At 58.2% G+C, this 26141-nt stretch overlaps 1 protein-coding gene across 1 annotated transcript; it reads right to left on the bottom strand.

Annotated features, from left to right (window-relative positions):
* Window positions 1-432: 432 nt before the first annotated feature.
* On the bottom strand, window positions 433-26141 carry LOC105699525 (AT-rich interactive domain-containing protein 2). The gene is made up of 18 exons (XM_023434156.1): window positions 24801-26141; window positions 23457-23550; window positions 15579-15676; window positions 14706-14857; window positions 11669-12138; window positions 11037-11554; window positions 10592-10849; window positions 10356-10486; window positions 9839-10058; window positions 9361-9757; window positions 8223-8525; window positions 7419-7637; window positions 5423-7314; window positions 5164-5323; window positions 4925-5083; window positions 4535-4612; window positions 3426-3517; window positions 433-3321 (listed from the first exon to the last, which is right to left on the bottom strand). Exons 1-18 carry the CDS (start codon window positions 24890-24892, stop codon window positions 3201-3203), a joined length of 5454 nt encoding a protein of 1817 aa, XP_023289924.1. The 5' UTR covers window positions 24893-26141; the 3' UTR covers window positions 433-3200.

Here is a 26141-nt window from a genome sequence, read left to right as displayed (position 1 = left end):
ATGCATTCGCGCCTGATAACGAGCGAGAGGAGGATAAGAGAATTAAAAGGAATCAAAGGGAATGGCGGTTGCGCGGCGTTTGAATACGTACACCCCGCGACGTTCCCGGCATGCACCGCGCGGCAAATTCAAATTTTCAGGGGCGAAGAAACCGTTCGCGCGTAAATTCCACCTTTCTTACCTCTTCCGGCCTGTCGGTGGAAACTGAGAGACAAGGAATAGGAGACGGAGCATTTTATTCGGGGTGGGATCTCGCTCCCGAGGTCCGCCATCTTTCTTTCCGCAGTGGAGGACTTATGTCGAGGGGAAAACGTTTGGAATGACGTTCTCCAAGTAATCCAGAGTCGCGACGAGTGGGACCGTGCCAAAGCTCGGAGCCTTTTAATCGTTACGCCAGTAATAAAAACGATATGTATAACAAATGTTGTATGATTTACTTCTTAATACGCAGGGTGATCCGTACCGGGACTCTAGGAGTCAGGGTACGCGAAAATCATAGGATACAAGTATTCTCGGATCGCTTTTCGGAGCCCGTCGATCGATCCTCTGTACGACTTTTCTTTTCATTTTTTTTTTATTATTATTTTCGGGAGATCACCGGCTGCTCCTTCGTAGGAGCCTCGACTCCGGGTTTCCTCCTCGTAACTACGCCGATTGGTTTTGCATTTTTCAAATGGACTCCCGCCACTCGGCAATCTATTAACGGAGATGCCTCGACCTTTTATTGACCCTCTGACGATCGTACCAAACGGCGCCGAGCGATTACAACCTAAGAAATTACAAATGATAGAATAAAAAAGCCTCTTGCAAGATTCTCCGACCTTAGAACGTCCGGCTATATAATAAATTCATCTTATTTATATATATATTTATATATTTATATATAAAATACATAATTGAGGCTCGCACGGGGTCCATTATTATACTTAGTGTCCTTAGTTTTTACTCTTACTCGGCTGTTCGCTAATACTTAGACCCAGCCTTTGAAACATCCGCTCGTCCTTTTAAATAATTACAAAAATTCATCTCTTGCAACTTCTACGTCTTGTCATTTATATCTATTATAATACAGATATATCTTAGCTCGGATTCTTTAGACGTTAAGCCTACGACTTCCAGAAGAAATGTACACAGAACTTCCCATGTGTAACACAGTCGAACGAGATACGGCCGCTATATATATGTACAAATATGTATAGGTGCTCTCTCCCCTTTCCTCCCCCGCCTGCTCCGACCAGAGATGAATCCAACGCTGATTACATTTATAATCTCCTCACCGAACAATTACTAACGGCAATTGCAACTTACAATTAGACCGTCATCTGATTAATCGATCTTCTTCCGCGTCTTACGAGTTACCTTAATTAGCCATCCGGACGATCGCCTCGACGTTACCTCCGGCCACAGTTTCCCGAATCGTAATTATTCATTATTCGATGGTTCAACTACAAACGGGCATCGTTAATCCCTTTCATCTCTGGCTTTTCGGTGCCTCTTAGATCCGAATTCTTCTCCGTATTTCGGCTCGATCCAAGCGACCGATCGTGTAAATGCGAACCATGCCCTCTCTGAGATTTCACGTCCGGTCGTATAAAACCTCGGTAGCGTTAAAACAAGTGTCCCGTCTCAGCCTTAAGTGTAAGTCACGCCGAGTAAAAAAAAAAAAAAAGAAAAAAAGGAACCTGGAGAAACGATTAAAATCCGGTCTTCCTTCCCGCCTACCAATCTAACGTTTGATTTCCTATCATTGATTGCAACGGATTTCTTTCCGAGATTTCGGATCTATCGCCTCTATCCTTCGGTCCTGACCTGCCTTAACCCCCAGGACGTTTCGCCTCGTCCTGCCGAACGCTAGGAGACAATCTTCTGCCACATAGAATCGACATCGTGTGAATGAAAAATTCCCACACGCAACCCTCGAGAGAAAAGGTGGTGAACGCTACGAGTGTAAACGCCTTTCCAAAGATGAAGAAAAAAAAGAAAAAAGACCACGAGTTAATCGCGCCCTTCGGGATTCGATCCTCCGTGGTGTTGGTTCGGAAAATCGTAAAAAGGAAAGACCGCGCTCGTCGCATCCGCAGTCCGGGTCTTCTTAGGAAACGCGGAATCGATCGGAGTGATTGGGTTGAGATAGTACGATAATTAGCAAAACGTGTCGCCTGGGTCGAACTAAATTCGGCTAAAGTTTCGGAACCGTCCCGAGCGATGTCCCACGTCCTTACGAATCGGATCCACCGAGAGCGCATTTCTCGCCGACCTGGAGAACCAGGTGCGAAAGGGTTGCCGCGACCCGCTCCACCAGCACGTTAGAACGTTGAAGGGAAAAAACCGAGAGGGGGAAAAAAAATATAGACAACAGAGATGCGGGGGTGTAATCGCGATGCGCAACCCTGATAAGCGAGAAAAATGAAACAACGGCCCTCCCGGCGGATATTTCGGATGAATGGGCCCGGGTCTCTTAAAAATCCAGGTGGCTCGCTACGAGAAATAACAGAAGTCCATCCGCGCATAATGCCGATTAAAAAGTAACTAATTAACACCCGCGCGAAGGTTCGCACCTCCGGCTCTCGCCTTTCCTCGTCCCCTTCGTTTGTACGCGCGTCCACCTCGAAACACACACTGCCCCCCCCCGCCGGCGCCGCTCGCTCCCCTCGACGTTGAGAAAATAAATATTAATATTAAATCTGAAACGTTATATCTCGTTCTCGTTTTGTCTCACTGTTCCGGAACACTCGCGTCCCCGGTCTTTGTCTCTCGTGTTACTCTAGTCGCAGTCCCTTAACGATACAATTTGTTCTTTTTTTGTGTGTTTTTATTTTCTTTACCTAGATTGGCAATGGCCTTGCCTAGTAAGTTTGTAGGCCTCTTTCGATCTTCCTCGTCGTCTCCTCCTCCTGCCCTTCGTATCGGCACCTCCCTTCCGTAACCTTCGCGTAAGGGCAGATGCATCGCCGCCCTCGACCTCCACCCCGACGAGGGGCTCAGTCCGCTGCGCCCGGGCGCGTCCACGCGCGCTCGGCTTCCCCGTGCTCACTGTCGGCTTTTTCAAAGATCAACCGCGAGGTAAGCTGCGACGTCAGCTGCGAGGTCAACCGCGAGTCCAGGTTGCCGCTTCCGGGGCGACCTCGCGATATCCACGCTGGATTTCCGTGTAACTCCTGGGGCTCCGCGAGCCGCTCTTAGAGGCCTGGCTCGAGAGGTCACCTGTGACTGCTGCTGCTCTGGTCGTTCATGTCGTAGAGGACCTGGGCGATCGTCCTCGAGGACTCCACGTTGCTCAAGGCCACGCCTGCCAGGTGGGGCTCGTACGCTCGGAGGTGCCTGCAAGCAGAATTTCTTAATAAAGCAGGGTGCACTCCTGCACCTCCCATCTCTACTTGTACGAGCACGCGAAGCCTAATTGCTCGTTAATTCCCAGGACGTACCTCCTTCCGTGTGCGGAGTATATGACTAGGTTTCTGAGAATGAGAGCTGCCGTCAAGCGAATACTTTTGGTCACTGGACCTTCGTTGTCATCCTGCAAACGAAAATTACCCCATATTAACAGGAATAAAGGCAAGGGCGATGACGTTGCACCGATGCAAGTTAGAGCGCTCTGCGCGCCGCTTAGAGGTAACTAACGGGACGTCGACGTTGCAGGGTGCACCGCGAGCCGATTGTTCCTCGGCAATGACAAGCATGGATTAAGTTAATCCGTGAAAGACCTCGATCACAAAACGTAGAGTTAACCATTCGGATTTTCGCTGCACCCTCGCGAGGTCGAATGGACGACTAAACGGAGATTAAACCGAAAGAAATCATAACGCCCGCTCCGGATTAAAATCCCCACGACGCCTCAGTGCAACGTTAGTTACGTCAACATGCCAAACGACAAAATGGAACAAAAGACATCCCCGAGGCGACAATCCAAGCATTTGCGCGATCGGGGTGGAAAGTATCCACACACATTAAAAAAAAAAAAAGAAAAGAGAGAGAGAGAGAGAGAGAAAAACAGCGACATGGAATCGCACTTAGCGCTCTCCACGGTACACGAAAGTACAAACACATACTCGCCACTTACACTCGTCATTTCCGCTTCTTCGTGAACTTCGATACAAAAAGGGAACAAAGAGAAAGAGAGAGAGAAAAAAAAAGAAGAGAAGCGAGCCCAGCGAATAAAGCAGCCGCCTAGGTAAAATCGCCTCGAAATGAAAACGCACGATCGGGGACGTGACCGGCTAGAAAATGTGGGAGAACCAAGTGAAATTCATGCCAGGGTGTATCTTGGAGCGAATGAACGGGACAGATAAGGGGGATGGAAAGACGGAGAGAGAAAGAGAGAGCAGGTAGATGCGGTGCGAGAAAAAAAAAATAACAAGGACAACGAAAGCAAAACAGAAAAAAAAAAAGGCGAGAGCGCAGCGCACAATGGCCGTGGCTGTGAGACGAGGAGTCTGTTTCATCTCTTATACGTTCTTTTCTCTTCTTCGTTAACTCTTCCCGTCTAATTCTCCGTTCCGGACAGACTCTCGGAATATTCTGAACGCATCTTTACCTGTTCCGGCGGAGGATTTTGCCCAGGTCTGGGAGAGGAGGAGCTCGAGATGGCTGCAGCGGGCTTGGACGGCCTTTGCTGCTTCGCCAATATGAGAAACAAGAGAGAGAGAGATTCAGTTAAACGGTTCGGCATAAAAGAGGGCTCGAAAAAACAAAAACGCAGCACGAGCCTCGCAGGTATTCAAATTAATTTCCAGTACAAGGGGGGGAGGTGGTGGTGCCTGTAGATTAGCCATTAACCCTTTCTAGGAGAGCTACAAGGACGAGAGAACCCTGAGAGACCTTCCCCGTACTCTAGTTTTAGGAGGAGCGCATCAAGTTGGAACTCATCAAGATTAACTGTCATTAGACCGATTGGTGGTACCTGGAGGAATCAGTAAACCATTACCATTAATTCCTTGGGATTGACAAACTCAAGGGCATGCCTCTTGATGGCATGGAAAGCCGCATTCGGGGCGTATCCTGGATGGTGTGGCGGGGGAGGGGTCGTCGTCGAGATCTCCGTCTTCCCCGTGACGGTCAGTTGTTTCCTTCTCATCGACATCACCTGAGGATCAAACCACGAGCCGCGCCCCGTTAGTCTCTCCCCTTCGAAAATAAAAAAAAAAACCATCTTCGAGAACTCACCTCCGAGTTGCAGTGCCTGTCGTACAGGTGCGTCATCAGGGAGAACCTGCGCCTCTTCAGTCCATCGCAGCTAGCCCAGAGGCAGAGGATCTCCTCGCCACTGGTTGGACAATGAGCCTCGCATACGTGAAGGTACACTTCATGGGCGGTTTTAAATTGCCTGTAAAAAAAAAAAAAAAGAAATAGAAAGAGAGACGAAAAGGGTGAATACCAATCCCTAGGACCAGAGATAAGCTTGCGTCGACCCGGCGATCCTCACCTGAGACACCCTCTCCACTCGCAGAGGAAGGCATTGGGGTCGATCTTGATGGTGATGGTCTTGGTCTCGGCGACCTGGCTGGTAGAAGGCTTGGCCTCGGTCTCCATGGAGGTGGCGGAGTTGACTGTCTTGACGATTTTGACAGGCTGCTTGACGGCGAGGCCGTGAGTAGCCGCGGCCTGGTGCGGGGTCGTAGGTCGAGTCGGGGGCGGCGTCGAGGCCGGGGTCGGGGTGACCACCCTGGGTGGCATGCTGGTCGTGACGGCGACCTGCTGGGCGATCGCGGGGTTGGCCACGGTGACGGTATTGGGGGAGCTCTGAGCGACGGAGCTGTTCACGATGATGGAGGTCTGCGGCAGGGTCGCCGAGGTGGGGACCAGCGGGGGCGGGATATTCCCCAGGGCAGGGCTCTGTAAAACCGGCCGTGGCACCTGGGTGACGACGACCTGCTGGCCCTGTGGGGTGACGGCGACAACCTTCTGGGCCGCTGAGGGCTGAGGTGCCGCCTGAGGCTGGAGGATGATGATGGTCTTAGCGCCGGTGCCCTGCTGCTGGGTGGTCTGCGCGACCAGGACGGTCTGGGCTTGGCCCTGGACCAGGGCGGTCTGCGGCTGGGCCAGGACGTAATTCTGACCGGGCACACCTCCGGAAACGACGTACTGCAGCTGGCCTCCGGGACTCTGCTGCAGAAGGACTTGAGGCTGCGCCTGAGCCTGTCGCGCCTTCATCGTGGCGGCGGGGATGATCACCTGGTTGTTCGGCTGGATCGTCTGCTGCACCACGATCTGCCTCGGCCCGGCAACGATGAGCTGCTGCTGTTGCTGTTGTTGCTGCTGCTGGTGGAGTTGGAGCTGCTGTTGCTGCTGCTGCTGCATCTGCTGTTGCTGTATCTGCTGCTGCTGCTGCTGTTGGAGCTGAGTCTGCTGATTCGGCGGACTCGGTTGGCGTTGCTGCTGCTCCAGCTGGGTCGCCGGGACCTGGGGCTCCTCTTTCACCGTCACGGCTTCCTCCTTGACCCCCACCTGCTCCTCGAAATCCGTCTCGTCCTCTATACAGTCCGCTGCCAGGGCGGCGTAGAGATTAGCCGCGGTGGAAGACACCGTCGCCTTCTCGCCGTCCTTATCGTCGTCCTGCTCCTCCGACTTGACGCTCGACAGGGTGGACTCGACCGCCGCAGGGTCCATCGCAGGATCGGGTGAGGAGGTTCCGTTCGAATACTTCGGCTTCTTCGTCTCCAGGACCTCGGTCTCGCTCCCGGATCGCTTGATCCCTCTCGAGGGAGGCTCGATCAACGCGTCCTCGGAAACCTCCGTCCGCGCGAGCCCGTTATTGTCCTCGACCTCGGGCTTCACCTTCGCCTCCGGTGCGGCCTCCTTTAGCACCTTCTCGATGTGGTTCTTGACGAGGTCGATGCCCTTCTCGTTGATCGAATTTTTCCCCAGGACGCCGTTCATTATCGGCTCCTTCTCGACCTTCCTCTCGAGCAGGTCGGCCAGCATCAGGTTCTGTAGGGGCTTGTCCTTCGTGCCCAGTCCCGAAGAGTCCTTCGAGGAGCCATCCTCCTGAGCGTCGATGTCCAGGTTGCTCGGCGCCCCGTTCAACAGGATCCCCTCGAAGCTCGTCAGGGAGTTCTCCTCCTCGGCCCCGACCCCGGAACAGTCCCTGCTGCCTCCTATCCCGCTACTGGACGCCAAGGAGTTGTTCGTCGAGTCCGAGTCCTCGGCGATGGGGGTGCAGATAGTTCGCTGGTTCACCTTGTTCCCTCCAGGAAGCGGGGCCAGAGGAGGAGGTCGGCACACCTTCCCCGTCGTCGTCACGTGGTTCTCGTTCACGCTGCTCGCGACCGTCGTCGTCGGCCCTTGGCTCGCGTTCTCGTTGTCGCTTACCTCAGTCTGAAAATGTAACAACGGTGTAAATGAAATACCTCTAAATATCGAATAACAAAGAGTAAATCCGTTTAAATAAAATAGGGAAAAAATTGCGACGACCACCCCACCTTGTCACAGTTATTAGTCACGATGACCTTAGCCCCGTTGAGTCTTTGTATCTTTTTGGCAGGAATAGGCCCGATAGCTGGCTTTTGCTTCGAGTTAACGGGAACCTTCGGGGTCGCAGCGGGTGGAGTCGCCGCAGGAGTCGCCGAGGGCGCCGTAGGCTGGACGACCCCCGAGAGTTGCTGCTGCAGTAGCCTCTGTTGCTGCTGCCTCTGGGCGACCTGTAGACGGGAAAGACAATCGAATCGTCACTTCCACTCCCCAGACCCTTCGACTCTCCACAACGTATTCTCTTCCTCTATCCAAGGACTCCTTAAGTCACCACGTGGAGTCCCAGGAGTACTCATCAAAATGCACTCTACTACTCGCCATCCGACCGACTGGCGAAAATCGACGTGAAAACCATGCCGTGTTAGTATTCACACACTGTTAACGGTGACTCGTGCCTCCACTGTCAGGAGTCACTCTGTTAATTCGACAACTCTTTACAATGTTAGGTCATCGACTCTCAAGTGGAAAGGGGCTGGATTGAAATTCAACGCGACATCCCGGGGAGGTTATACCGCGGCACGCCGGACAAGATCCTCCCCTGAGAATGACTACACCACCCTGGGGACCGACGGCCCGTCTTCTCTCCGAGTCTTACACCTGTCCAGGGTCAACGCGCCACGTGGAGGCCTCCTTGCCGTTGACCGAGGAGTGAATTTAAATCAGGGGATTAAACCCCGGGTTCGGGTTGTCCTTTCGCGAGGACCTCCGGGTGGCTCGTCCACCCTGGGCGCTACGCTACGACGCTGCAACGGTACCTGGTTGGTGGTTGTTAGCTGGTTGGCACTGATGCTGGATGCGATGCTAGCAGTAGTGTTTGTTACGCAGGCAGAGGGGGCAGACACACACGTGGCAGCGGCACTGGGCATGCAGTCGCCGCTGACTGTTACCTTGGTAGCCAATAGGCTTTTAATAATGGAACTGGACGTGGCACCGCTTCTAGGGTCCTCCTTGACCACTACCTGGATGGCCTGCTGCTGCAGGTGTTGCTGCTGCGCCTGTTGCTGCTGCGACCCGCTCGCCAGCAGTGCCTGGCTCAGGTGGGGGTGCGACACTGACACCTGGTCCACATCAATGACAAAGACGCTCAAACACTCTACCGAGTATGGGGTAACACTAGGTAACACTAGGTAACGAGATACCCTAGGCCAGAGCGAGCGGTGCCCGAGGGTCTCGATCGAGGGAGAACGAGAAATAGATGAACGAAGAATTTAATTCAATCCCACCGAGGCGACGAAGAGTTCCCTCTAGGTCGCCTTTCAACGCCATTCTCGGTCCATCGAGACAGGTGCACGAGACATACCGGATACCCATTTCGCGGTCTCTAGGAGAACCCAACACCAGGGGAAACCGGGATGCACGGCGAGTCGTTACGGTCTAGTCTAAGGAGGAAGCAGCGATTACTTTGGCGACTCCGAGAGGAGCGACCCTACGGGTTTCCGGGATGACCAGGAGGCACCCCCGCAGCCGGAGCCGCGGATATGGGTCAAGGCATGCTCGGTTTGCAGAAAGGGAAGCGCGATCCACTTTACAAGGAGGCGCGGTCTTCAACCGGGCCGTCTCCGGAGTCGACGCGATTGGAAACCACGAAGAGGGCCCGAGGAAGAGATCGAGAGCCCTGGCGGGTACCAACGGCATCGGCTCCGGGTAAACTCGGCCAGCAATAGGAAAGCGTCGGATCCCTCGAGCGACGAGGCTCTTCTACGAGGAAAGGAGGGAGAAAAGAAAAAGATAAAGAAAAGGAAGAGGTCCCTCCAGACTCGAGATTCAAGGAGCGTCGATCGAGGCGAAGTCAGAGACAGAGAGAAGGAGAGATTTCGCACGTATACAGATGGCACGTAGAGAGACGAGCGAAGAAGAGAGTACGACGTAGAGAGAAGTAGGACTCGGACCCACCTGACTTTTCGAGTCAACCTTGGTCACTGGACTCTGGGGTAGACTCTGGGGTTGATTCGGAGAACCGGAGGGTGGTTTTGGCGGGGCGGACAACTGGGCCTTGAGGATGGGGGAGGCGGGAGCCGGAGCCCTGGGGGGTCCGGTCGCGGGGCTATCTAGAGCCGTGCCGTTATCGGGGGCGGGACTTATGGTCTTGGCGGTACGCTGTTGAACGGGAAGCACCTTTACTGGAGTTGCGTTGAGCCCGGGGACGGGGGCGGCGTTGGTCCCCGCTGCGGTCTGCCCCGGATACGTCACGGGGCCCGGCACCGACCGCACCCGGATGCCCTCGTAGTACTGGGAGCCCGTGGTCTCGCCCTTCAGCGGGTTGGGCCCGACCGTGCCGCCGAACACGGACCTGGGGACAGGCGTCGTTCCGTCGAGGTTAAACCCCGTCCTAGGTACCTAACGATCGGCGCGAGGAACCTCCTCTCCTCACCTGACGCATCTCGGGAAGTGAGGCGGCGCGATGACGCCCCGCCTGCCGATCTTGGTGCAGCAGCCGAGGTACTTCTTGTAGAGCTCCTCCTGCTCGATGCGCACTCCCGGGGCCAGCTCGAACGTTGCCCTCAGCCAGCCCAGGGCGAACTGCTCGTTCTCCTGGATGATCTGCTGGTGGGCGTGCTGCTGCTGGATCGAGTTGGCCGCCTCCAGGGCTTCTGTAGGGCGAGAGCTCGGGTTACGCGGTCATACTCGGGATGCACGCCGCGCGGTGCATTCAAATGGTTAGTAGAAAAATATTACAATATGTTAAAATATTAAAATATGAAAACATGAAATTATTAAAAAATATGAAAACGTGAAATTATTAAAAAATACGAAAACGTGAAATTATTAAAAAATATGAAAACGTGAAATTATTAAAAAATATGAAAACGTGAAATTATTAAAAAAATATGAAAACGTGAAATTATTAAAATATGATAACATGAAATTATTAATATATGCTTGGTTACTTTGAGCGGCGGAGGCTTTGACGGGGGTGGCCGGGGTGGTCGGCCTCGAAGTGGCCGGGCTCACGGGGGAGGGGGCAGGCGTCGGCGTCGCGGTGGTCGGCGTGGTCGGGACGGAGGCGGCGTGCGTCGCGTGCGTGGCCGGAGTCGCGTGGGCCGCGTGCGGGGCGGGCGTCGCGGGCGTCGCCGGGGCGGCCGCGACCGCGGCACCCGGCGTCCCCGCCGCGACGGGGCCGGCGCCCGGCGCCCCGGCAGCCGCCGGAGTCGCCGCCGTGCTCGTCGGCACGCTTATCGTCGACACCGTCTCGACGACGCGCATCAGGATGCAGGCCTTCGGCCCGTAGCTCTGTGCCTCCACCGTGACCAGGGCGACCAGCGTGTCGATGGCTCCGCGTACCCGCGCGACGCTCGTGCACGGCCTCTCGCCCAACGAGGTCAGGGCGTACAGGCACTCCAGGGTGTACACCAGCAGGGCGATGTCGCTAAGCGCCAGAAACCTGGAGGAACGACGTAACCTTTACCCGCGATTTTTCCATTTCCTTTCCGCAATATTTTCTTCGCAACATTCAAGCGACGTAACGATACAGTACCCGTAATTGCACGTAGTGCTAATTTCTTTTTCAACCCGTATTAATTTATTTAAAATACTCTACGTATTAATTTATTGTTAACGACTGGGCGAACCTGCATATGATCTCGTATACGCAGTCGTCGAGGCCGAAGGTGACGACCTCCTCGTTGTTGTCCTGCTGGCTGACCTTGTTGAGGACCTCCAGGCAGGAGATGACGATGAACCTGTCCTGGGAGTCGATGCCCCTGGCCACCGCCGTCAGGACGACGTCGGTGATCCGGTCGCCGGCCTCCTTGAGAATGATCTCCCCGGCGACGTTCCCGAGGAGGTCGAAGCCCAGCTGGTGGAGATTGCTCCACCGGGCCCTCACGCACAACAATACGAATCTCAAGAAACACCGATTACGTCCCAGAACCGCCGCGTTTTCCGGGCAGAAACTCAAGTTCCGCAATATCGAGGCGATCTGTAGGACACGCTGCCCGTACGGATCCTGCGTGCCCAACGTCCGTCCAACACAGAACAAGTCCTTGTCTTCGTCCTCGAACTTGATCGAGTTCTGGTTGAGGTCCTTGAACCGGTCCTCTGGGAGCGGCGACGAGGCGGCCTCCAGCCGGGGACAGTCCGGGATGACCTTAGATCGGCGGGGGAAAAAAAAAAGAAGGGGGCGAAAAAGCAGAGATCAATCGAGGTCCTCGAGCCAAGGGGAGAGGTCGACCCGGAGGGTCGTAACAGAGTCCTCCCTTACCCCGTCGACGTCCATGGGTAGCGGTGCGCAGTCCTCGCCCTCCGTCCTGGCCTGGGCCCTGGACTGCCTCTCCTTTTCCAAGGTCTTCCTCCTGGAGAAGGTGCGCAGGATCGTCGGGGGCTTCTTCACGAAGGTCCTCTCGTCGGTCAGATCCAGGACGTCCTGGGCGTCGATAACGTCGCACCAGAACGAGTTGATCGAGTAGTTGCGCACCCGGGAGTAGACCTCGATGAAGAGCTGCCTGGTCCCCGGGGAGTCGAAGACCCCGGCGTGCGCCAGGAGGATGTTCACCAGCCGGGGATACTTGTCCAGGCGAAGGGTGTGACGACCCTCGTTCGAGAGGAGGGTGCAGACGTTGATCGCAAAGTCCTGCTCGTTCGGGAGCGGCGACAGCAAAGAAAGCGCGAGCTTGTCGTAGTTAGACGGCTTGTAGAGGTTAGCCGAGAGTCCGTTGTACTCGCGCAGGGATTCTGGAAAAAAGAAAGGACACGACCATGGTAACGATGATTCTGAAAAGAAGGACATGGTCATGACGTGGACCTTCGCATAAAACTACGGCACGGACAAGAATCCTTTCGAGAATTATCGCGTGGGTCCCTGGGTCTAAAAGAGAAAAGCGCGGCATGTCGTAGCGATCCATAGCGGAGTTGCGGCGCGCGCGTCGCGACGCCGGCACGTTGGGGCAGGTCGCGGCGGCGCGCGCCGTCTCGCCCCGCGCGACCTGCACCGCGTGCAGGTCGGAGCGGGACTGCGGCCGGGCGATCGGGAGCGATCGCGCCGGGATCGCGGCGCGACAGAGAGGTCCGAGCGCCCGGCGCGCCGGAGGGAAAGGGACGGAGCGCTGCCGGCCCGGCCGGGATCTCTCCCCACCGTAAGTAGGTTGCCGTAGGTTGCCGTAGCTCTCTACGAGGAGGCGCCAAGCGCCGCGGCAGCTAGCGACCCCTGATGTCGACGCGCTCGACAATTTTTTCCCGCGAAAACTCGATCTCCATCCGATAAACCATGGAAGACATTTTCCTCACGGAGGTGTTTCACGAGTTTGAGGTTAATTTCCCATCACAAGGAGAAAAGTCAAGGGGGCTGTGATGATTTCCGATTTTTTACTTTTTTTTCCCCTCGTCACTTGGGGTATATCTCAACAAGTCGGATTACTCTTTAAATAGATAATAGGGAGTGGGACGAGCCCGGTAGTAAAATCCCAAACCGGGCCCTCCGGAGATGCCGTAAACGTCGCCTATCGACCCGCGGGAGCCTCGTACCCTCTCACGGTCGCGCACCCGCGACCGATCGATCCCGTCCTTTCCGCGGCTTCCGGTTCCGGCCTCCGAACATCCGCGACCCCCGCCCACCCTGATTGGCACCCGCGATCGACGCAATCAACCTAAAAAAATGTAAAAATCCACAACGTCGAAAAGATCCTCCTCTCAGGGCTTATGGGGATACCACGGGATGTAGATTCGCTCATGGGCGAATCTACAGCCCGTTCAGTACCCTCCGAAAAAAATCCTGGAAGGTACTCCAGGAACAGCTGGACATCGTTCCAAACCCCATTGGGAGCTGGCGGCACCCGTTTCCGCGGTAAAAAAAAAAAAAAAATAAAAGAATATCACCGGGCAGATCGTCCGATATTCTTCGAGCGGGGTTCTCGAAGTTCCGGGAGGCTCGAGGATCGACCTCGTTGGAAATGAAATCCTCAACCGTGAGTCCATCGACTCCGGTAAGGTGGAAGGGCGTCGCGCGGTCGTTCCGGAACCGGCCGAGCGCGGCCACCCCTATCTCCGAGCGTCGCCGCTTATTGATTGTCCACCCGCAGCTCTCTCCCTCTCCGTCGCGCGCGCGTACTCCGGGCTCGCCCCCTCTTCCTCCCTCCCGGCGAGTGCGCACAGCCGCGCTCCCAAGCTCGACCTCGTCTCCATACGGCGATCGTTATCCGGAATCGCGGGACCCCGCGAATATCGCTCCGACCTCTCCCCACCACGTGTTCATCTCGCGATCGTCCTCGCCCAAATTCGCTCTCCTCGGTATGAAATCCCCAAGAGCGAGAATCTCCTCGTCGACGCGTTAAAACGAGATAAACCGTCCCCCAGACCATCGCTAGGTCTTCCTCGTCCCCGTTCTCGAGAGATAAATATAAAAAGGAATTAATAAAGACTGGGAGGGAATAAAGCCGACGAGATTCCCGCCCCGGGTGGAGGCGCGGGGCGCATGCGTCGCCAGTATAGACCACGCCGCCCCCGCGGCGGTGGTTTATGCGGCCCGTGCACCGCGTCATGATTATTGCCCATTAAATTATTCCCGCGCGCCATATCGGTGTTATGCACGGCCGAGAGCGCGTCGATAGTCGCCGGGGCGATGTGACGCGCGAGCGAGACCGAGAGAGAGATACATATACCTAACGACCTAGGAGGAAGGGGTGGAGGGACCCGTTTCGACAATCGACAGGGGTGGCGCACCGAGTACAATCGATATGCACGCGTTGAATTTTCCCTCGCGGCCGAATTATTCCGCCCGGTGGGCGGCACCGAGTTTCCGGGTGGCCGGTAAACCGGGAACGGGCCATTCACGTCGGGCGGGGAAAGGCGAGCGGCGCACCGAATAAAATCCCGCCGGGCGGAAATGCCCGCCCGCCGGCCCGCGGGGCGTATCGAGCCGTGCCTTCCGCATCGGCCTCTCGGTGGCGTCCAGGCGCCGCGGCGCCTTTCCACCGTGAAAACCATACAGGAAAATAAAATTAATCCCTAGAGCCGCTAACGGCGGATTTTTCTGGACGTTTTTTCCAAAACTTTCCGTGAACATTAACCGCACGGCGGAATTTCTCTAGGCTCCGTGAAGTCAGGAGAGTAGGCGCGTCACGGTTCCCGCCGGTCGAGCCGGCGACGCGTGAAATTCCCCGGGGCAGGGGTCCGGCGATCCGCCACCAGGTCGCCCCCGTGGATCGATCGGTCCCCAAGTCCTCGTCGGACGTGGGGAAAGTTAAGCTAGGGGTTGGACGACGAGACGAATAACGGGACGACGGCGATCCAGGGTGCGGCATTACCGGCGATGTTGTGCTGGTGGTGGTTGTAGGAGAGCGGGACCGAGTGGAGAGCCCTGGCGGACCACTTGCGGTGTCGCGAGTCCTCGTCGTCGTCGTCGGCCTGCTGGCCGTCCTCGCCGAGGTAGTGGACCTTCTCGTACCTGTCCAGGTACCTGAAACGGAAGCGGAGGTTGAGGGACGGACTAGAAGAGGCGACGCGTGGGCGCGCCATTCACGGTTAAGCGGCCGGTCCGGCACGTGGCGAGTCGTCGCGACGCCGGTGCATGAATGCGACGGCGGCGGCGGCATGAATGAACGGGCGCCCGGGCGCTCCCGCGTAACGCCAAGGTAGAGGAACCGTAGGAACGACGCCCGATGGAGGGGATGATGCCTCGCCCGACGTCCGTACGTCCGCGCGCGTCGAGACGCGCGTGCACGCTCCGAGGGCCGCGAGAGAAGACCACGTGGTCCTCCGCCGCCGCCGCGGTCGAGAACGCTCTCACCGCCCGACCTCTCCCGGCGTAATCTCGAGAACTCAAACCGTCACATTTTTATGATTAACCCCACATTATAAAAATAAGAAGACAAGGGTAATGGATAACCCCTCTCTTTTTACATACAACCAAGACTCGAGACGGTCTAGATCCACGACAGCGACGCGAAAGTCGGGCGATTCGAGGTTAACCCCTTAACGCACAGATTTCTAGAAAAAAAACCGGGCAAAAAAAAATCAATTTTTTTTAATCTAAAAAAAATTCTAGAACACTGTCTTGGGAAAAAAAAATAAAATTCTCGACTATATTCGAGGGTGCACAGTTTGGCCTGTTTAGCGCGCTCGAATTAACTCGGGCGCACAAGTTAAGGGGTTAAGGGCGACCGAACCGCGACACTCACCGGAGGTAGATCTGCTTGAGGCCGACCCCGCTGTTGACGCAGTCCTTCGGCAGGTGGAATTGCTCGCAGAGGATCGTCCACTCGTTCCTCGAGTTTACCTGAAATCGAGATAGACCCCGTTAATTCGATAGGTGAACCTGGCCGAGCGATTCGAGGAGGGGGTCTCGGTATTTCCAACGGGCCTCCCGGGTCCCGGTTTTTTTTTTTTTTTCGCGGCCCGCCTCCCGGCTCGCTCGGGTAACGTCGAATAAACCGAGCGTCCGTTTCCCTCCGGCCGGAAGGAGCGGGGAGGAGAATCGCGGGCGAAAATTAATCGCGGAGAAAGAGGGAGAGACTCCGCTTCGCTACGCCCACGAGCAGCGGTCCCCGTTCGGGCGCGGGCTAAATATACGTGTCGGCGGCCACCTCGAAGGGCCCCCCCCGACCTGGGGCGCCGAATCGGCGCTCGAGGATGTCGGGTCGGTGCCCTCTCTATTCTCGGCGCGGCGACGCACGCGAGAGCGCGCCCGGTGGCGCCACCCGGCGGATCCCGCCGGAACGTTCGCCACGCGCGCTAGAAAGTACAAGAGGATGCGCGAAAAGAAAAAAGGAAAAAAAAAAATCGAGAAAGGCCCCGTCTCCTCGACCTCGCATCCGTTAACACGGGAAATCGTTCCCGGCATCGACCTCGATCTCTCTCATTGTCCGCGTTTTCCATTTTCCCACATCATCCATATGTGTTTTCCCTAAACGATCCACATATTCCTTCTTCCCCCTTTCCGGTAGAACCAAAAGTTCATCCACCCGCCGTCATCGAAATTAGGGAAACAGATGTATCGTCAGGTACACCTTCTTATCATCGCGGGGAGATACGCGACCGTTCCTCGTGGGGTCGGACGGAGCTCGTCCCCTGATTGGGCGTCCTCGTGGGCGCGCGCGCCCGCGACTCCCGGGCACGTGGTCGATACGAGTTAGAAGGTACCGGTCTTCGGTGTCACGTGCTCGTTGAGGCAGGTCACGGTCCCTCTCCCCTCGCCGTGCGGATGCACCGTCGCTCTCCCCCCACTCCATTCGGCGCGTCAAGCCGCGGCTCAAAAGGGAATCGCCGGAGCGACGAGACACTCGTATCGGCCCGCTTTCGGCAGGCTCGAATAGAGGTTAGGTTAGACGCAACCTCGCCCGAAAAAACGCATCGCTTCCGCGTCAGGAGTGAATAAACGCCCCGAAACCCGGTCGACAGCTTCCCATACCGGCGATCGACGTTCCGCTCCGGGTAATTCCCGCGTCACGTACAGTTTCCTCCGTAATCACCGCCTCCCATTGTCTGGAGGTTCAATTATCGCCCCTACCTTTCCTCGCGGGAGTTTCTGCCGCAGCTCTCCGTACAAAAATTCCCCGCTCTCGAGGAAATCCTTCAAAAGGCCTCCACAACCCCTGTCGACGTTAATTATCGGTGCCTGAATTTTTTTTTCCCCTCCAGGGGGAGGTCGGCTCCCCAGGGAGGGAGTTCCCGGCGCATGAGCGCGCCCGGTCGGGCCACGTGGTCCGAGGGCCCCACGGCGCGTCCGACGGCTCGCAGTCAGCTGATCGTCCGTGGGCTCGACCGCGGGGTGGGGGGAGAGAGAGCCGAGAGGGTTGGCGTCGCGCAGTCTGCCGTCGAGGAGAGAGAGAGAGAGAGAGATCAGCTGATCGGCCGGCGCCGCCGTCGGTGACCGACTGGCTGCGAGTCGCTGAATGAGCCCGGAGTCTCGTGTACGCGAGGGCGCGGAAGAGAGACGTAGGGAGGGAGGGGTCGGCCGTCGTGCCGGTCTCGCGATGCATAGCGAAGAGGGGCGCGGAGGGAAGGGGAAGATAGAGATGTCAGAAGGGAGGGGGCGGCAGGGACGCGCGTCAGGGCGGCCGCGGCGACCCGAGATCGGCCGCGGATCGCGACAGAGTGCGTCGATCGACCCGTCGCGACGCCCCCCCCTCCCCGTCGCGATCGCGCGAGACCACGTGGCGCCGGGAGGTTTTTGACAGCCGCCACGTGCTCCCGCGGAGGCGCCGGCCGGAGCGGCGAGCACGTGGACGCGCCTCCACGCGTGGACGGCCCTCGCACGCGCGGCCTCGCGCATGCGCCCGCGGTACGGACGGACGGGCGCGAAGACGCGGGGAGAAGCGCGACTACTCGACGTGGCGCGATCATTCGATATACCGCGGACGATTCGACGTAGCGAGATGATTCGACTTAAGGCGATAATTTGACGTTACGTGATATTCTATGTACCGAGATAATTCGATGTAACGCGGTAAATTGACGGCGCGCGATCAGGTCCAACGGGGCATCCCGGAGTCCTTCGTCAAGGTGCAACAGCGACAGGAGCCCGAATTTCAAAGGGCCCTGCGTCACGCGGGACCGGTCCGGAAACAGGTCGACCCGACCGGTCCCCGAGCGGAGAGAAAGAGAGTTCGGCCCGAGAGCGGCGGCGATCCGCCGGCCGATAAACCCGGCGCGATCTCGCCGCGGGATTATATTTCGGCCGGGTGCGCGCGCACCCGCGGCGCCACGGATCCAGGAATAGATCCGCGAAGCCGCCGTCTCCCCCCGGCTCGTCCGGATAAGGGAACGCCGCGGATCGCAGAGAATCGTCGGCATCGATCGTCGAGATCGATAACCGATCGACCGAGGAAACCGCGTGCGGTGATTTCGGACACGGGGTAAAAAAAAAATCTAGAATAATTTTGCTCTCTGTCTCTCACAGTACAAAGGACAAAGAAGAGAGGTCGGGTGATCGCCCGGTCCCGACTTTCCTTTCGAGGGCAGCTTATCTCCGTCCGAGACCTCTCCCTCTACCTCGAGTCGAATTACCGTTTATCGATAAGACGACCTCGAGAAGCGGCCACATTAGCAGTTTTCCGTCCGGCAGGGAGAGAAAGACCGCGAGGGACGGAGGAAAAAGTGAGACGTCGAGGGGAGGTCGAGGAGGCGGAGAAAGAGAGGCACAGCTCCACTCGAGCGCGTGCGTTCCGCGAAGCCGAAGGAGGCCTTTAACAGCGGGCAAAGTGGCTCTCCCGGCCGGCTCCGCGTGTCGGGTTAAAATAACCAGACAGTCCCCGATAAAAACCCGCCAAACACGGCCGCGGAGGTGCGCGCGGCCATGAACGCGCAGCGGGCGTCCGCCCTGCCCCGCGGGCGCCCACGCTCTCCGAGGCGGTCCGCGCGCGACGCCCTTATATACCCCTCGGCCCGCGAGCCCCGCCCCTTTCCCCGCGCTACCCGCGCGCGCACCCGGGAAAGCGAGTCGAGCTTTCGCGCCGAATTGCCCGCTAAATGGCGGAGCCAAAGCCAATTAAGACGCATTAATAAAGGGAGGCGAACAAGAAGGGAGATCGAAGGAGCGTCTCGGCCATCGGCGGCGTCGGCGTCGGGCAACATCGCCGCGAACACGCCCTGGCACTCGATAATTCGCCGGCGCACGGAGAGCCTCTCTCGCTCTCTCACCCGAGTAACGGTGCGTCGCCGCCTCGCTCTGTCCGTCCCGCGGGTATACGGCGCCGCTGCGGCGTTGCCGACTCGTCGGCGCCGCTCCCTCTCTCTCTCTCTCGCCCCCGCGTGCGGCGACCCGTCCGACGACCGTGCGCGCGCACTCGCGTATCGACGCGGCAACGCCGCGCCCGCGCGCCCCGTATACAGGTTAGAGCCACCGAGCCCCTCGCGGAAGAGTTGCATGCGGATGGAGAGAGAAAGAGAGAAGGATAGACAGAGAAAGAGATAGAGAGAAAGAGGAGAGGGGCGCGAGGCTGCGGCCAACGGCCGGTGCTCCCGGTCTCCCCGCGATCGCGGAGTTCCACATTTCCCCCAGCTCTCCCCAGGTTCCTCGATATATCTCCCTACGATCGATCGAAACTCGCTCGCGTCGTCCTCTCGGTCCACCTAACCTAACCATAAATCCCCTCCGCAATTTTTCCCCGATCCCGCCTAACTTCTCCAGGGGTCGCAACCCACTTCCGCGCTCTTTAATCGCCCTCCTTCGTTCCCGGATCCACGACGGGGCGGCGGGCGAACCGCGCGGAATCTCCGCGGGGGGATAAGGGCCGCGCCACCGCGAGACAAAGGCCGCGCGGACCTTGACTCATCGGGGACCGGCGCGCTTTTCGAATCGCCCGCCATTCGGGATTTTCGACCGATCGAAGTCGTTCGTCGACCTCGCCGTACTGTCGGGCACGGATAAGGAGAACGATACGAGAAACTATCGCAAATATACGATAAACCGTGAAAGACCTAGGGGAGAGATAGAGTCGAGGGCGACGAAATAAAAAAAAAAGAAAAGAAAAAAAAAACGATCGCGAGAATACCACGAGACGTCAAGAGGGCGCCGCAGAGGAAGAGCCTGGGACCTCTCGGAGACACAACGGGGCCCCTTGTATTCCACGAGCGACCGTGATATACATATATATATGTATGTATATATATTCGGGGGAAATCGGTTCCCGGTAACGACGGTCCCTCTAGAGAGGCTCGACCGGCCCGCGCTCGGTTCCGCTCGGCTTCGGCCGATCGACGAAATCCGGGAGCACCGGAATGCCTGGGCTCCTTTCGCCCCGCTCAATTTTTTTTTTTCTTTCCTCGCCCTGGTACCATCCCGGCGCGAGATTTCATCCGTTCCGCGAGTCAGCAAGGGGAGGGGGATGATATATCATTTTTAACATTTTCCAGTTTCCGGGAGGTCCTGAAAAAAAAAATTTTTTTTTTCCACCGTCAAGGACCACTCCCATCGGTTCCGGAGTTACTGCCAATTTTCACCCTGAGATAACATATTGCGCCGATACTCCCCGCCATATTCGTAATCAGGGGATGGAGGATACATGGGTATACGAGGTCTCAAATTAATCGGAGATCATTTCGGAGCTTGACCCGCGGAGGGGGAGCGCGAGCACGCGTATCCGCGTTTATCGCACGGAGAGGTCGTACGTTGCCTCCTCGGACTGTCGCGCCAGGTTTACGGCGCGGAGCTAAAGCCCGGCTCGGCCTCGCCGGGGGTCTGCCGTTCCTCCCCGACCTCGGAGGGCAAAAATCGAAATCCGGACGGACGGGCGGAAACCCAATCCCTCCATCGTCGGGGTCATCTCCGAGGGGCCGTCGTTCCGTCCCCGAGGGCTCGGCGTACCGAGAAACGAGCGTCGTACGTCTCGGGTGAAACGCGCCTTAAGCCGGGACGCGCGCGAGAGAGCGGCAACGCGTGGCGGCGTTGCCGGTTCTCCCCGGCCGTCGGTTTGGCCGGGCTCGCGGCGGCGCGGCGTTGCCGTATCGACCGGCGACCCGCCAGGGGGGGGGACTCCGGCGCGTCCCGGTCCCCGTTCCGCCGGGAACCAGGGCGCCGAGGGGTGCGCGATCTCGGCCGCGACCACCTGATTCGCCGGCTCCGGGGCGCGGCGCCGGCAGACCCGGTCCAGACGCCGGCGTCGCCGGGCGCCCCCCAAGGCCGACGATGCGCGCCGACCCCGAGAGGGCGGCCTTGGAACCGTCCGCCGGCACCGAGTTCCACTTTCGCGATCGACGCGTCCCTGGCGGGAAAGCTCATGTCCTAGCTTCCTAAGGAGCCTCCCAAAATTCGAGATTGCGAGATTGCGAAATTGCGATATTGCGAAAATGAGAAATTGCGATATTGCCGTATTACGATATTACGGCGTTACGATTTTAACCGTCGAGACGCGGAATAATCGGCGGCCAGTTCCCAGGGACCAGTCCGGAGCCGTGGATCGTCGGAAACGTGGAACTCCGGGGCATGCGGGTGGCCGGAGAGAGAGAGGGAGAGAGACGGAGCGAGCGCCGCCTCGATTGCCAGACGGAGACGCGACTAGACTCGGGTCCGACGAACTCCGCACAATGGCCGGACTTAATGGTCCCCCTCCGGCCCTCTCTCTCGCCCGGGCGACGAGGGCGCGATCACGCGGAACTCCCGTCGCCCGGTAGAGGCGGGTCCCGGCTCTCGTTCGAAAACCGGAGAAAAACCGATCGGGCCCGATACGAAGGCCGGATCGGAGCCGGGCCGGGCGAAAGAAGCCGCGAAGGTTGCGATCGGCCGAGGAGAGACCGTCGATCTTCGGGGGAATTTCGTCGCACGAACAGGGGCTCTCAATTCCCCGGCCTCGTTCTCGATCGACCGGAGGTTAGGACCGAAGATTAACCGCGAGGGAAATAAATAAATAAATAAAAAAAAAATAAATAAATAAACGGAGATAAGTCATATCCCCGTGTCGAGGTAGGGCCCACTCTCGGAATACCGATCGACGAGCGACGGGGACCCCTGCCCCCCGACCCGGCGTCGTGACTCGAATGTCGAGCGCCTCCTCGGCCCCTCGCCCCCGGGCGCGTCGCGGCGCTCCCGACGCGGCTCGAAATTACAGCCGGAAAGCGAAGGCGTGCCAAGGCGAGGGTCCCTCGGCTCTGGGTGTAAACTCCGGCTCCGAGTCCGTCCCGGGATGTATCTCCGGACGGTCGAGGGTCGCGGAGACGTCGCGGCGTACCTCGCGGCAGTCGTCGCGTTCTGAGCGTCGGCCGGCGTCGCTCCTCGGCTATATAGGCCGCGAGCCTCGTGCCCGATCGCACTTGTTGAGGGGAAGCCTTCGTCTACTCCTGCCCCCTCCTCCTCGGCGCCTTCTGGTCTAACCCCCCACCCGTTTCGCGTCGACCGCCTCCCCGACCCCGCGCGCGACCCTGACCTTGCGCCACTTCCTGGTCCCCCCTTCCCCCCGCGGCCGAAAAACCGCGACCCCCGTGGACGGCGTCGCGAGGCATGCATCCGGCCCTATGTACATGGTCTAATACGCGCCACGGGACATTAATACGTATATCCACCACGTACAGTGACCGGGGGTTAGTCTCCCGAGTCCACCCCGAGCGACGTCACGAAGAGAGTACCTTCCGGCACCTCCGAAAGAGACCGCGCGCACCGTCCCAGGGCGCCGCGTACGTTTTCGCCGAGAGGTTAGTAACCCGTGTCCCCTCCTCCGAGCGGCGTCGCGCGGTGACGATGAGGTCACCCCTTCCCCCCTGCCCCTACGGTATCGGCGCCCCTCGATCGCCGAGCGGCGACCGGGGGCTCGGAGGCGGCGTCGCGCCGCGGCGCGTAGAGCGAGAGAGAGCACGTGGTCGCCCGCGCGACCCCGATAAGAGAGGGCCCGCGGAGGCGTCGACGGGCCATTCGGCCGCGGCGCGTCGACCCGGGAGGATCGACGCCGCTCCCGCTCCCCGAGAGGGGGGTCGCCGGTCCATCCGTCACCGTCGGCCCTCCGTCGCGGTTCCGGCCGTGTATCGCGAGCCGCGGATCCCCCGTCGGGCCGAGAAATACGAGCGCCGATCGATAGAGCGCCGCGCTTCGGCATTTCCCCATCGTGGCTGCGACCGAAAGAGAGAGAGAGAAAGAGAGGGAGAGAGAGACGGGAAGACTAGGCGGGACGCGGGGAGAAATAAAATAAAACCGACGACTAATTAGCCGACGCCTCTCCAAGGCGCCCCCGCCCCCCGCGAAGTCGGCGCCCGGCGCCTCCGGCGGGATGACCCCCGGGGACTAGCGCGTCTGCGGGGGGTCGTCGCGAGGGACAAGAAATTCACCGAGCCGAAGAAACATATCTCTTAATTCAAAGGATAATTATTTAGATCGAATAAGTTGACCCGATTTCAGAAAACGCGGTAGCAATTAGATCCGCAGGATTTCATTCGAGTCGGATAATTATTTCCTGTATCGGCTAAATGTCGCCTTTGATCCTCCTCGAAGAAATGTTTCTCTGGTTAGATGAGATTTTTTTTTTTTTTTTCCCCAGGGTAGAAGGCGGGGGTTCCTCCTGGTCGCGCCTCCCCTTTAAATCCACCTGCCGGATTCGAGACGCTCCCGTTGTATCCGGAAAGTCGCCTCTTACCTTGATCCATCCTCCATGGGCGGTGACGAGTACGTATAGCAGGTAGAGGTCCACCTCCTTGCCGCCGACCTTCGGGGGCTTCCTGAACGGCGTCCTGGAAGATATCGATATTCTCCATGTAACGATCGTGCAATATGGGAAATTAATCGCTATTATATAATGTACGCGACCCGATTACCCGCGCGCTCATCGAGGAAACCTGGAGGTCTCTCGACGTGGAGATCCGCGAGTCTCGTTCAACAACCCGAGACCCGGAGATCCCGCCCTGGACGAGTACTTAACGTTTACCGGGGGTAAAGGCGACACGGCGAGTTTAATCTAAGGCACTCGCGCGAAACAATGGCCGACGGGGGTCATCCGAGACGACGGATTCCCCGAAGCCTCGAGGTGCGTTTTCCCCGTGCCGGTCGCGAGTCTATCCCCGAGGACGGGGAGGAAGGAGGTATAACAATAATCGAGGCGATCGCGTGTTTAGACGAGCCAGAGGGAGCCGAGCGTTTGGGTAGCGAGACCCGCGGTACGTGCGCTTGGCGCGAAACGCAACCCGACTCTTTCCGCGATCCACCACTCACCGGGAACGGAGACGTATGGGCGCGCGATATTTATCCGACTGTTTATTAAAAGCTTCCCAACGAAACGCTTCCACGGTTTACACGAGAGAGGAGCTTGGAAGGAGTCGTGGAGCGTTCGCTAAATTAATAACGATTAATCCTTATCAGCCACCGGGACAAGGATCCTTTCAATTCTCGCGGATCGTGCGCCAGGACTATGAGGAACGTCGTCCTGGATATCCGGCGAGACCCGAGGAACCTCCACGCGAACTCGAGCTGGAGCTTATCGGCCTCGGGCTTGTAATTTCTCCCTGGCGCGTAAAAAGCGTAGGAACCCGGAAACCGTATCCGATAAAATTTATCGTGCACCCCGGGGAAGTCAAAGAGGTCGAATAGGGCCGCTTCCGGGCAAGGACTCGTCCTCGGCGAGCTCAAAGCCTGCGCGGCGAAGGTGTGTAAACAAATAGCGCGCTCTCCGACTCCCACGCGATCGCCACGAGGTTAGGCGAGTCGCGGCTCTTTGGCTCGACTCTTCCCTTGTCTCTTTTCCTCCTTCATCCTCCTTTAACGCAGGGCCTTCTCGCCCTGACGTCGAACTACCTCCCGTGGAGTCAGCCTGCGAACCGCTGGAGTTAACGACTCCAGGGGATCGCAGGCATAACTTATCGAGGCAACCAGGGATGAGTTGAGCCGGAGACTTTGGGAAAACAAATACGCAAGGAGGCAGAGTACGAAGAAAAGCTAAGAACGAATGGCCAGGGTTTGGTTCCTTTCTCCCGGTAACGATGCTTACCCCCTGGTTTCGTGGAAGTGGTGCAGCTCCTTGAGGAAGGTCTCTCGTTCCCGCTCGTAGGTGACGGGGTCCTTGTTCAGGATCTTGGCCATGTTTCGGGCCAGAGGGAGACGAAGAGCCCGAGCGAAGGCGCACTAGTCGAGGGTCTCTCCGGCTGTGAGTTCGCAGGGCACAGGGCAGGAGGCTCGCATGGGTTTAGCTTCCGGGAGAACATTTACGCCTCTCCACGTTGGGGCTCCGACTTGGATGCGACCCAAGGTCGCGCTCCATCCCCGACATCAGGAAACGAGTTCACAAAGTCCCTAACTTTCTTCTCTGGAACTTTCCACGCCTTTCCTTGCTCCTCCCTGTATCCAGGGTTAAGTCATCGGCCCGTGTTCCTCGATGCCACGAGAACCCGGTTTCCTTCTTGCGTGGCGCTCGACCTCTGGGACGTCCATACGCCGGTTCTTCTCGTGCCAGGTTCCAGGCTCGATTCGTATCACCTGGAGAACCGACGCCGATTCAGTAGGAGGACTCGGTGCCCCGGCTTACCCTCGGGGAAGGTCCTCGGACAGCTCCGAAGACCTGGCCCTGTCCGTGCCGTACCTGCAGGCTACGTTCCCAGCTGTCCAGTGGCGTCTCTTGGACCCTGGCGGACCCTGCCGGACTCGTCCCGGTGGGCCCGTCGTCGGGACGCTGGGCGTCCCTCGACGGTTCCGGATCCTGGCGACGTCTCTCGGTCGGACTCTCGTCGGCCGGGCGCCGAGGTCGCGCGTCGCGCTCGGGGCACGTCCGATCGATTCACCTGTCACTCCGGTCTCCTCTTTCCGGCGGGGTTAGAGGCACTCTCCGCGAGGCGCGGCGCGGCGAGGCGAGGCGAGGCGAGCGCGGTTAACCTCACCTCCGGCCGAGTTAACCTTAACGCGTCACCGCGGGCGCACCGCCGAGCGCAGACCGCGCAGCACGACTCGGCACGGCGCGTAACTCCGACCCTCGGTCGCGGCCGCGAGGTACCTCTGCCTCTTGACGTGCGACCGTATATCAAAATGGCGTCCCGAGCCTCGGCCTGGCATCCATCGGCCTCTAGAAGCGCCTCGCTCTCTACCAACCTATTTCCCGTCCGCGGCCCAGAGGGACGCGCGACGCGCACTCCGTTCACGCCCCCCGTCGAGCGCAACGCGCACCGAGACGCAGCCGGCCACCACTACGTCATCTTACGCGGCCACCGCTGCCCGCCAAAGACGTCGCCCAGGCCTTTTCAACCGCCAGGAAACACCGCGCGAGAAGTCCCGGGTCATGCAGTATTTTTACTTTCAAAATGGATGGGCCGTGCAGCGGCAGATGTTTGAATTTCGACCC

Source organism: Orussus abietinus, unplaced genomic scaffold, assembly GCF_000612105.2.
Source record: "Orussus abietinus isolate OABI.00-Male unplaced genomic scaffold, Oabi_2.0 scaffold8, whole genome shotgun sequence".
In the NCBI taxonomy this organism is placed as follows: Eukaryota; Metazoa; Arthropoda; class Insecta; order Hymenoptera; family Orussidae; genus Orussus; species Orussus abietinus.
Note: the sequence above shows the minus strand (reverse complement) of the source record. Positions and strands in the feature narration are given on the sequence as shown.

Excerpts from the sequence above, each read along its gene's own strand:
- LOC105699525 (XM_023434156.1), bottom strand. The coding sequence starts at position 24,892 with ATGGCCAAGATCCTGAACAAGGACCCCGTCACCTACGAGCGGGAACGA. Across the intron at positions 11,555-11,668 it reads TACCCATGGACGTCGACGGG|GTCATCCCGGACTGTCCCCG; the intron begins GTAAGGGAGGAC and ends CGCCGATCTAAG. Across the intron at positions 5,324-5,422 it reads GAGTGGAGAGGGTGTCTCAG|GCAATTTAAAACCGCCCATG; the intron begins GTGAGGATCGCC and ends TTTTTTTTACAG.